Below are 10,542 nucleotides of genomic sequence, written 5' to 3'. Positions count from 1 at the left end.
TGAGGGGAGGACGTTGTTGACAATACGTCTGATCACATCTAACTTCTTGGGTGGAAAATCATATATTTTTCTCGTCTCTGTGAAAATGCTCTGTAGTCTCCTCTCTCTCCCCACTGTTAAGAAGACATTAATTCCCCCAGTCACTGAAGCAATACAGCCTTTTGCCTAGTGGCAGCCTAGGTGGCATAAGCAGCTATTCCCTGAGCCGATGATCTGGAATGATCATCTCTGGTGATCATTTCCACAGAGGAGTGGTTTCATTCCCTTTAAGGAGGTTTATTTGACAGTTCTGTATATTTGGCTAAACATTCAGAGCTGTGTGCCGATTAGGAATATGTGATTGATTAGGGATATGTGATATATACCTATATGTGAGAGAGAAAGAGCTAGGTATATGTCTAGACATGTGATATGTTTCCATCTCTTTCTGTTTCCTGTTAATCTCTTCTGAGGGTGGCTGAGGTGTGGTGTTAATGCTGTGCAGGAGGATTTTGGATGCCCTGTACAGCCTGTGCAAAGAAATGGGAGGAAAATGTTTTCCCCAGGCTTCTGTGGAGCCCGCGGCTGGCAGGAATAGCAGAGACAGAGGTGCCACAAAGGGGCATGATGGACTCTCAGCAGCGCTGCTCTCCTGCTCCCTCTCTCCCTTTTTCTCCGTCTCTCTTGGCCGCACTTGTGACTGGAGTGGGCAGCGAGCACCTTCCTCTGGCTGGTGGATCTGACCTTGCAGCATCCTCCTGGCAGCCCCGCGAAAACTTCTGGCTGCGTCAGCCGGAGCGTGCGGGCGCTTTGCTGCAATGCAGCACGCCGCGCGCGCCGCGCAGGGCTCCGCAGGATGCCGCTCAGCTCCAGAGCTGCGCGGCCGTGAAGCTGCCTCCTCCCCTTCCCTCATCCGGCTGGCTTGGCGTTGTCCCCGCGGGGCAGCCGGCGGTTGCAGCGTGTGTCAGCGCAGCCCGGCGCACGCTGGGGTTCCCAACGCGCCGCCCGCAGGCAGCGCCCGCTGCCCCACGGGGACACGGCAGTTTCACGTTTCGTCTCCCTGGAACGCTACGCCCGCATTCCAGGCGCTCTCTGCTTCGCTGCTGCACGGGCTCACGGCGCAGGGCCCTTGCCGAACCCAGCCGAGACGCAGAGAGCTTCTCCCACCCAAGGGAGAGGACCATGAAGACGTCAGTTTTATTTTTGCTTTGCCTTTCGGTTTTCCCAGGCTTTTCCCAAGGCAGAGTTGTCAGAGAAGATGAAACTGGTTTTGCGGAATGTAACGTGTTCTTCTCTGGACAAGTCCCACCGGAAGGATTTTCTGAGCCGTTCCATGTGAAAATCTGTCAGCAGTACAACAAAAAGCCACGGTTTGCAACCCTCTACAGTACTAAGGACAAAATTCCTCTTTATTCAGCTTTTAAGTATACAAAAGCAGCCCAAAGTGAGGAGGAGGACTGGCTGGTTGAACCGCAGGTAAGTCAGCCTTTCCTTTTCTGTAAAACTTATGTTCCTTGAGAACATTTCCTCTGGGGTGAAGATATTAGCTGGGGATGGGGTTTTGTAAAGGAGCCAAGAGCTTGTGGAACCTCTTTTAATATTAATTTACCACAACCAACTTATTTTTGTGCCTGGAAGTGATTGGATAGTTCCTTGTTCCATGGAGCTTGTATTGAAAAGTGAGAGAGTGCTGCATGCACTATGGAATGTGAGGGGAAAAGAAAAATCATCTTTTACCCCATAGAATGTGTTTGTCTTGCTTGGATAGCTGTCACAGTCAGGGATAACAGGGTTAAACATTTCAGTGTCGAGCTGAAGTTTGCTCGGTTGCCAGCGTGATCCCAGTGTCGATAAGAGCTCTTTAGCTTCACTGCACAGAAATAAAACGCACATTTGTAGCTCACCAAGTTGGCATGGCAGCTTTTTGTTGTTTCTCTCTGTCACAGAGAGGGAAGTGAATGACTGTGTCCTGGAATAGAAAAGTCAGAATTGTGCAGTATGAAGAGAATGTCACTACAGCCTCAGTGACATGTTTAACCAAGTCATTTAGGCTGTTACACTTAAAGGTAAGCCTTAAAAATTGCTTATGCTCTAGGAGAAGCAGCACACTTTCTCTGAGATTTTTGCAACATTGCAGTTATTTCAGCAGTGAGCATGGGGAATATAGTAGCAAATGCCAAGCTACCCTTGTCGGGGCGAGAAGGAATGACAGTGCATGAAGGTGCTCAGTCGGACCATAAACAGTCATGGTATTAGAGGAGCGTGTGAGCGGGGCCCTCATGTGCTAGGTGCTGTAAGTGTTCAGAATCAAAGCTCATCCTCGTCCCAAACAAGCGGCTGCTGCTCGTTTTCTTGTTGGGCTGATGAAATACTAAGGCTTTAATGACCCCCCCACAAGGTTGCAGAAAGTGAAGAGCAAGGATCTAAGGCCCTGTCTTTACCTTAGACCATGTCTCTGCTCTCAGAGCTGGGATTTTAATTGCAGGGGTTCCTGGAGGCCTTTTGATCTGCTTTCCTTCCCTTTGCAGATGCCCATGGGAGATGTCTGCTTGCTCTTTTTAAGCAGAGGGAAGCATTTTTGCAGACTCTGTCATTATGAGGAAATGTGATGAATTTTTAAAGCGCAGAGCAGACCTGGGCGGGGGAACATGCGCTGCCTACAGAGGCGGCAGGTTGGCAGGGTGGCAGGGTCGGGATCCATTCCCACCTGCCTCGGCCACGGGCAGCCCTCATCACCGCGGGCACTTACCTGCTGGCCTCCTTGCAGCCTGACTCACCAGGCTGCTCCTGCGGCCGCGCGGGCTCAAATCCCTGCGCTGCTCTGCGAGGCTCTCGAGGCCCCTCCAGAGCAGCTGCCCTGCGCAGGTCTCCAGCACTGGCCCCTGCCTCCTCCTTCTTTACACCTCACCCGGTGATGCCACCGCATTGCACCTGCCAACGCTGCGGCCACAGCTCTTGTATTTCCTGCTTCAGGAATCTATCTGAGCCGCAAAATTACTGCTGGGCTCTACCCTTAGCTGCTCTGACTTGGCTCTTGTGTAACCCCATGGGTTGCTGTTTCACTAGGGTCTGACTTAGGCCATCTTGAGCAGTGACAGTGTGAATAAACTGCGGGATTTGAGGCTTTTTCTCCCCTGGAGCAAGGTACTCTGACCTCTGCTGAACAAGAAAAGTCCCCTGGATTCTTTCCTCCTTCTCACTCTTGCTTGCTCATTTTGTTCTTTTTCAACTCAAGAACAACCCTTAAATGACACGGTTGTCCTTATCTGGAAGGATATACTCCAACCACATGCAACCAGACAGGCAAGATGATACAAGTTTTTGTGAGGACCAGAGAGTTTTGGGTAAAAAATGCTTCACCTATGGAAATGCTTCCTAAGCATTTGCCTTTGGCCACAAGGAAAGGCCCCCATACGGCCAGCCCAGAGGAAGCTGTGTTGTGGATGGGGGATTTCTTCACTGAGCCGTGAGACTGAAAGCACCTCTGTCACATCAGGGGTGACATTTGATGACACGACTGTGCTGTGTCAGCTACAGCATGTGCAGGAGTCCCCATCGCCCCTTACAGAATTAGAGGTACCTATGTGGTGACAGACAGCAGCTGTGTGGTTCAGTGGAGGAGCCACAGCTCAAGGAAGACAACTAGGAGAAGCAATTTGGCAGAGGAATCTGTCAGAGGAAGAAATCAGGACTAAAACCATCCTAGAAGTCTTTCAAGAAAAAGAGCACACACACATTCCTCAGGCATCCACTATGGAGGAGCTGCAAGGGAGAAAGGGGAGAACAGATTTTGCACCAGTTCTGCGTGTTCTTGTCAAGGCTAAATAAGGTAGTTAAAGAAGCTCAGATGGTCACTAAAAGGACCAATTTGCAAAGCCTGCTCTGCAACATAGCCCAAAAAGGATATTTTCTGGAAATCTTCCTGCCTGAGACAGGCATAGTCAGGTACAAACAGGCACACTTGCACCGTGACACGTGTTTGTGTGCATACACATGCATGGATGCAGCAAGCAGAAAGAAATCACTATAAAAATGCTCTGTGCAGCCTGAGGAGTGACTAAGGGTTGTCACATGCTTTTTTGTAATAGATGGTGATGTAAGGGCAGTGCCTCCCTCCTTGCACACCCGCCTCCCGAGGAATGCGCGTCTGAGGAACAACTGCCAAATGCAGCACAGAGGCAGCAATTGGATGAGAAATGAGAGGAATGTCATCACCACCCACTGCTGATTGGCAGCTGGAAACTAGGAATTAATTCAGCCACCAAGGTTGTGAAAAATTAGAGAGCAACATGGGCAGTCTCATGAGGGGGGTGTTGATGTGGTGCCCCAGGTTTGGGTTTGAAAACTTGCTGAGCCACAGATTTCATCAGGGGTCAAGAGCAAATTACTTAGATGGGTTTCACCTAATCTGATATCAGTCAATTAAAAACTGTATTTATGTCTGCCTCTCTCTGTGCCTTAGAGAGGAACGGAGAATTCTGGAGATGCTTTTTCTATCCTAAAATACAATAAGCAGGATGAATCTTGTCCTTTTGTTTACTTACTGACTGGCATCACCTAGATGACCAAGGTGGGCTTTGTGTCACCCAGCCATAGACCATTTCCACTGCAGAGGGCTGCATCTGAACTGCTCTTCTCATCTCTGGTAGTCAGTCAGGAGAAACAGGTACTTCTACGGCACTTCCTACGTCAGAAACCTTACCATAAGACGCAGCGTGCCTAATCCCTGGGAAATGAATCCCACGCTAAGGCTAGATGAAATATCTCCACGGCAATCAAAGATGGGAGTGAGCCTGAGGCAACAGGGAGGGAAATGCTGTGGAGTGGGTGCTGACATTTCCCTGGGATCCTGAGTACTGAAGTAGGGAAGACGGGAGGTAACTGTCCTGTGTTGTTAGATGAAGACACTTGACTGAAACTAGCTGGCAAACGTCTGTATGCCTGCCTCAATTCTTCAGGCTGTCGCCTCTAATGGAAACATGCCCTTAATCCTCCTCTGCCCCTTGTGTAAAATGACAACCCTCACCATGTGTTTTGCAGGGCTGTAGCACATATAATACTGTTAGGTAGTTGGACTCAGGCAGATACAGGTATCTAGATATCTAATTTGTTCTTAAATCCACCCAAGTAAGGTGCTCATATGTCTGCTTGGATCTCGTCCTTAGCTATTACAGGTTCTTTGGACAGGTAGATTCATGGCTGACTCCATGAATGCAGATGTGCTTTGCCTGTGCCACAGACATAAGGCTTTCTGAGTAAAGAAAGGCAGATCAGCTGCAGTGACTGGACAGCTTGCCCCTGAGGATGTGTCAGAGGAGGCATGGAGAGCTCAATACCACGCGTTCCTGCAAAGCATATCGCGAGTTGTTCTAAAGCATCAGCCCTTATGTCATGGCTGGTTTTGTTTTCTGATATATGAACAAGGTGAGGGCACATTCTTCATGTTCTTCTTTAATTGCACCCACACCATCCCAATGGTATGTGCAAAAGCCTGCAGCTGAACAGCTACCTGGAGACGTATTTACTTAATAGGCGTCTTAAAGTTTGCATGCAGTGGCTCATAATCAGAGAAATTTAGGTTTATACCCTGTGCTGAATGTAGGCTGGGAATCTCCGCATTAAGGCAGAGCTGACTAATCTCAGGTCTGCATCTTTTTGTGGTGCAGCACCTCAATCTCCCTCTGTTATTTTTCTCTAATTTGTCGAGAAGGCTGCAGGAACCTGGAGCAGGAAAGGGGCCGCAGCACTGATCTGCAGAGGGAGCAAGGGTGGATGGGGGCCCAGAAATTACATTAGGCTTAAAAGCAGCAGTTCCCAGACATGACCGAGCGCCTGTGCCCCCTTCCACCTTGCTCATACTGTGTGATTAGATGCACCAGAGCATCCCCTGGCCCGTGACAATAGAACAGGGAGAATGGGGTTTGGAAGATCTCCAGAGAAGGAGACTCCACCACCTCTCTGGGCAGCCTGTTCCCGTGCTCTGTCACCCTCACAGCAAAGAAGTTCTTCTTCACATGGAGATGGAACTTCCTGTGTTTCAGCTTGTACCCATTACCCCTTGTCCTGTCACTGGCCACCACCAAGAAGAGTTTGGCCCCATCCTCCCTACATTCTCCCCTCAGGTACTTGAACATGTTGATCAGATCTCCTCTCAGCCTTCTTTTCTCCTGGCTAAACAGGCCCAGCTTGCTTAATCTTTCCTCATATGATAGATGCTCCAGTCCCTTCAAAAAAAAGTGCTAGAAACCTCCCAGCAGGTGAATGCGGAGACGCAGTCCCTGCCATGGCTGATACTGTTGGCACCGTATCCAGCCTTAGTCCAGAGACACTCCTGGGCCCAGGCTGCAGGGGTGATGTGAGAGGCCAACAAACGAGAGGCAGCCCCCAGTCTCCACAGCAAGGGTGACAGGTAGCTCCTCTCCATCTAGCACTGCCTCTGTCACAGGCCTTCTCAGCAGAAGGTGGCCTCGCCATAATAGCCACGCAGACACAAGGCAGGAAGCTGTGGGCCCAGGCGAGTACAAACCTTCTGAAGGGGCTCAGGGACAGAAATGGTGGGAACCGTCTGCTCGAGTGCATTACAGAGGAGCCAAGGGGCTAAGACGGATGAGTGGAGAGTGCTTCAGGCAGAGTATCAACTGTCTGCCATGTCCATGCCCTATACACATACTATGTGGTGCAGTAAACAGTCTCCAGGCCAGGAGTAAAGACAGCAAATTTAATTGGGAGTTCAGGGCTGTGGCCTTCAAGCAGACACCACATGAGGCAGAGACTACAGAGCCTGGCTGCACCCCTGAATTTCTACCAATACACATAACCTCTAATCTGAGGCGGAAAATTGCAGTCTGATGTACCCCTCTGGAAAGGCTGCAGACAGTGTCAAAAAACAAGGAGTGAATAAGGGCAGACAGAGCAGCAGATTTCCAAGAAAGACCTGAGCACACGACGATGCTTAAGAGCTGCTGCTCCCAGTGCTTATTAAGGGATGCCTGGTGCAGCAATTACTCCTTCCAACACCATGGTTCAGGAATGGGAAACGAGCACATAGCACAGATTCCATCCGAGCTGCAGTGCCGGCATCCCTGCCCGTGTCGCCCGTGAGAGGTTTGTGGTCTTTCAGGGTGAGGTGCAGGCTGTTAATGACGAGGCTGCGAGCGCCCTGCGAGCTCCCTGCAGAGCCTGTGCTCTGAGTCAGGTCACCTGCCATGCTGCCCTGCTTGGGTCTGGCTTCCTATACAATGAACTGAGAGAGGTAAATGCCTCCTCTAGACTCTCTAACCTTAAAAATCATGCCCTTTTTCTTCATTGCTTGACTTTGAAAGTTCAGCTCATTCATATTTTAAGGTACAACAGTAGGTGCTTTAATAAACTGGAGTTGCCACCATCCTTGCTGCTCCTAAATCAAGCCATCTGTTGTTCTCCAAAATATCTTCTAGAACAAGCACAATTTAGCGGCTTAGCTAGGGGCTGATGAAATTCTGCAGGCCATGCTGTCCTGCAGACCAAGGTGGGGAACTCTAAGCATCCCTGTCCCAAACCTATGTGCTCAGCAGTACAGCTCCGTGCTGCACAGGCACCTCTGAACTACTGAAGGGAAAGCAAAGAAAGAGTGCAGTGTGTGACCTGAGGAACGGTACATAGCACCGTTCCTCAGATGATGGAAAATATACCTCATGGTCTATTTTACAGATTGTTTGCTAGGAAGATAAATCACATCCAGTAAATCTTCTCTTTACTCTTTCAGATAGATGATCCAGAAAATGACCTTCAGGAGATGGTGCATGAAGCTGATGTTGCTGGCTCTGTGGCTAACCTTGGTGCAAATCAAGCCCTGACCTCGGACTATGTGGCCTCTGGTTATGAGAGAGGGCAGCTGAATCCCAGCTTGCTAAATGAGAAAGATTTCCAGATGGCCACTTACACACTCACAAATGCTGTCCCTCTGAGCCCATCTCTCAGCAAAAGCTGGAACAGAGACGTCAGGAGGGTAGTGGAGCAGGCTCTGGTCCCTCATTGCTCCAAGAAGGATCATCTCTATCTCCTTGCAGGTGCAATTCCTTCCAACGTCCTAGTTAATGGCAAGGTGTCAGTGCCAGAGACCCTCTGGCTGGCAGCGTGTTGTGATGCTCCAGAAGGATGGTCTTTAGCACTGGTGAAGAAAGTGAAAGATGAAAACAGTTTGGCAGACCTAGCAGTGGGAGAGCTGGAGCAGCAGCTTCCAGCAGGAGTTCAGTTGTTTAAGGGCAACTGCGGGGAAGATAACCAAAAGCAGGACAAAATGGAAGCAATACTGCAAGCAGTTGCCCTGATCTGCTCTAGAGAGCAAGAAGGAACAAGTGACAACCAGGACAATGGCTTTGTGAGAAAAGTGGCTGGCATCATTGCCACCCCTTTCATCAAACTCCTGGAACTCCTCATCTACGTGTTCGTGGAGCTGGTGAAATTTGTGTTTCGCTGTCTGTGGTTTGTGGTCAAGTGGGTTGTCAGTACTCTTCTGAATGGAGCCTACAACCTGTGGAATGGGGTGGTTTTCTACCTCAAGGAGATCAGCATGGTGCTCATCAGCATCCCCTGTGATGTGGGGAAGGTCATCATCAACATCCTGCAGGGTTTGCTGGAAATCATTCAAGACATTGCATTTTTCACATACAAGATCCTGAGCATCCCGTGGGATTTGTCCTTCACCTTGCTGCTTTCCCCTATTACACCATCTGTGCCATCCCCTCCCTCCTCAAAGACATAGCCACTGGGATTGGCGGCACCTTCTCACTGGTTATTGATGCCGTGGGCACCCTTGTGCATGGCTTTTGCTACCTTGTTGCTCACATAGTCAAAAGATTTGTCCCTAAGTGCTCCTCTGATGACTGATAAAGATAAAAATCAAAGATGCAAAGACAAAAAGTGGAAGAGGAGTGGGTGATGCTTTAAGATACATGGCCAAATGCTGTCAATTCTGTTCTGATATTTATTGTAGTGACATTAATAATAATGAACAAATTGGGGAGTAACAGGGAGGGCCGAGGTAACTTCACTAGGGATGCCACCATTGTAATTTAAGTTCTGCCTACTGTAAAGTGTTTGAGCTTTATGAGTGTGGGTCACAGAGCTTCTGTGATTTGCAAATGTCAAGTTGCTTCCTCTGGGAGATACCCTCTTAATGTGGTACAAAGTTATTTCTTTCCAACTAAGGTTACACTGGGACCTATGCACTGGCATGAACTCTACAGAACCACATTCCTGTTGGGGAGGAGGTGGTAGTAAGGGGAAGGTTTTAGTTGCAAAGGTTATTTTAATCATGGAGAAAGGAAAAGGATGTTAAGGGTGAAAGAACTAGAGGGCTGGTAAATGATGGGGAATGGTAGGCAGCAGGGAGGGGACATAGGGCTAAATTCTGCTTTGTTGCGCTGCTCATTTCATTTGGGTTCCACTGGTGGAGCCCAAGGAAGAGTTAGGCCAGGGATATTTGATCTGATAGTTCTCAAGCCTTGGCCTTTCAAGGCAGCTGAAGTCACATGGATCTTGTTTTGAGGAAATACCAGCTGCCAATTCTTTCATGTAGTGGGAAAATATGTTCTCTTAGCCATACTAAGCTCACTTTCTCCAAACCATTCCTTGTTCTTTGGTGACCACTAAAGGTCTGAATCCCGAAGCCCTTGTTCTATTGGCCTGCTCCAAAGTCCGGAGAAGAGATGTGAGTCATGCTTTTGGCTTTAATTCAAGGGCCCATGTTTCATTTACTGACCTGTCTTGCCTCCTTTTAGAGCTGACACTTCAAATACACAACAGTGTTTCTGTGCCTGAGGTCTCTGCAAGATGATACCCAGGCTGGAAAGCAGCAGCATCACAGTCATCCGTCTTAGGCATGCCCTGAAAGTGCTCCCATGGGGAAAATGATCCTGCATTTTCCTCCAGGACAGAGGAAAAGTGGCTCTGCCTTTCTCACTTGTCTGGATTGGCAGCACTACTAGAAGACCTTGTGAACAGGGACACAAGGAACATGGGAGAGGAGACGTGTGGGGAATTCTGCTGCTTTCACATTCAGGGCTGACATGTTTTCCTAAACCCCACCAGGAAAGCAGGCAGCCTGCACCACGAGGCAGGACTCCATGCTAGGAAGAGCAGGTGGTTCCCATTAGAGCTGTGCTACTTCCCAGCAAACTGAGTTATCTAAAGACTCAGACCAGTGTCATGCCCAGAACTTTGAGGAAGTTAATCCTGGCATCGGGAGGGAAACGGCAAAAGGAATAGGAGGCTTATGGCAAGTTAATTACCCTTCGAAGTCCTGTGGCACTAATGTGGCAGGCAGAGGTCTTCTGCCATCCAAGACAAGGAGAAAGGTCCGCATGGCCCTCACAGTACCCAGCTCAACCAGCATCCTAGCAGCCCAGCCGCTCGTAGATCTGGGCATCTTCGTTATTTGTTTTCTGGAAATGGAGAAAGGAAAAAGTGATCGTGCTGCCCCTTTCTCATGTGAGGATCATTGCCTGTGAAGAGAAAGGAGAGGTGAGAGGGACATGTAGAGGACAGCACTTCTTCGCATACCAACCTCCTTAGTTAGCCCAT

General features: G+C 49.2%; 1 protein-coding gene across 1 annotated transcript; it reads left to right on the top strand.

The window, feature by feature from the left end:
- Nucleotides 1–1,151: 1,151 nt before the first annotated feature.
- On the top strand, nucleotides 1,152–9,137 carry ENDOD1 (endonuclease domain containing 1). The gene is given in 3 exon segments (XM_010222089.2): nucleotides 1,152–1,455; nucleotides 7,724–8,639; nucleotides 8,642–9,137. Coding segments are annotated over 3 exon segments (1,416 nt in total). The 5' UTR covers nucleotides 1,152–1,161; the 3' UTR covers nucleotides 8,848–9,137.
- Nucleotides 9,138–10,542: the final 1,405 nt, after the last annotated feature.

The sequence above is a fragment of the Tinamus guttatus genome, unplaced genomic scaffold, assembly GCF_059628265.1.
Source record: "Tinamus guttatus ecotype Peru unplaced genomic scaffold, ASM5962826v1 Tinamus_guttatus_pri_ptg000150l, whole genome shotgun sequence".
NCBI classification, from domain to species: domain Eukaryota; kingdom Metazoa; phylum Chordata; class Aves; order Tinamiformes; family Tinamidae; genus Tinamus; species Tinamus guttatus.
The sequence above is the reverse complement of the archived record's forward strand: the minus strand, read 5'-3'. Positions and strand labels throughout refer to the sequence as shown.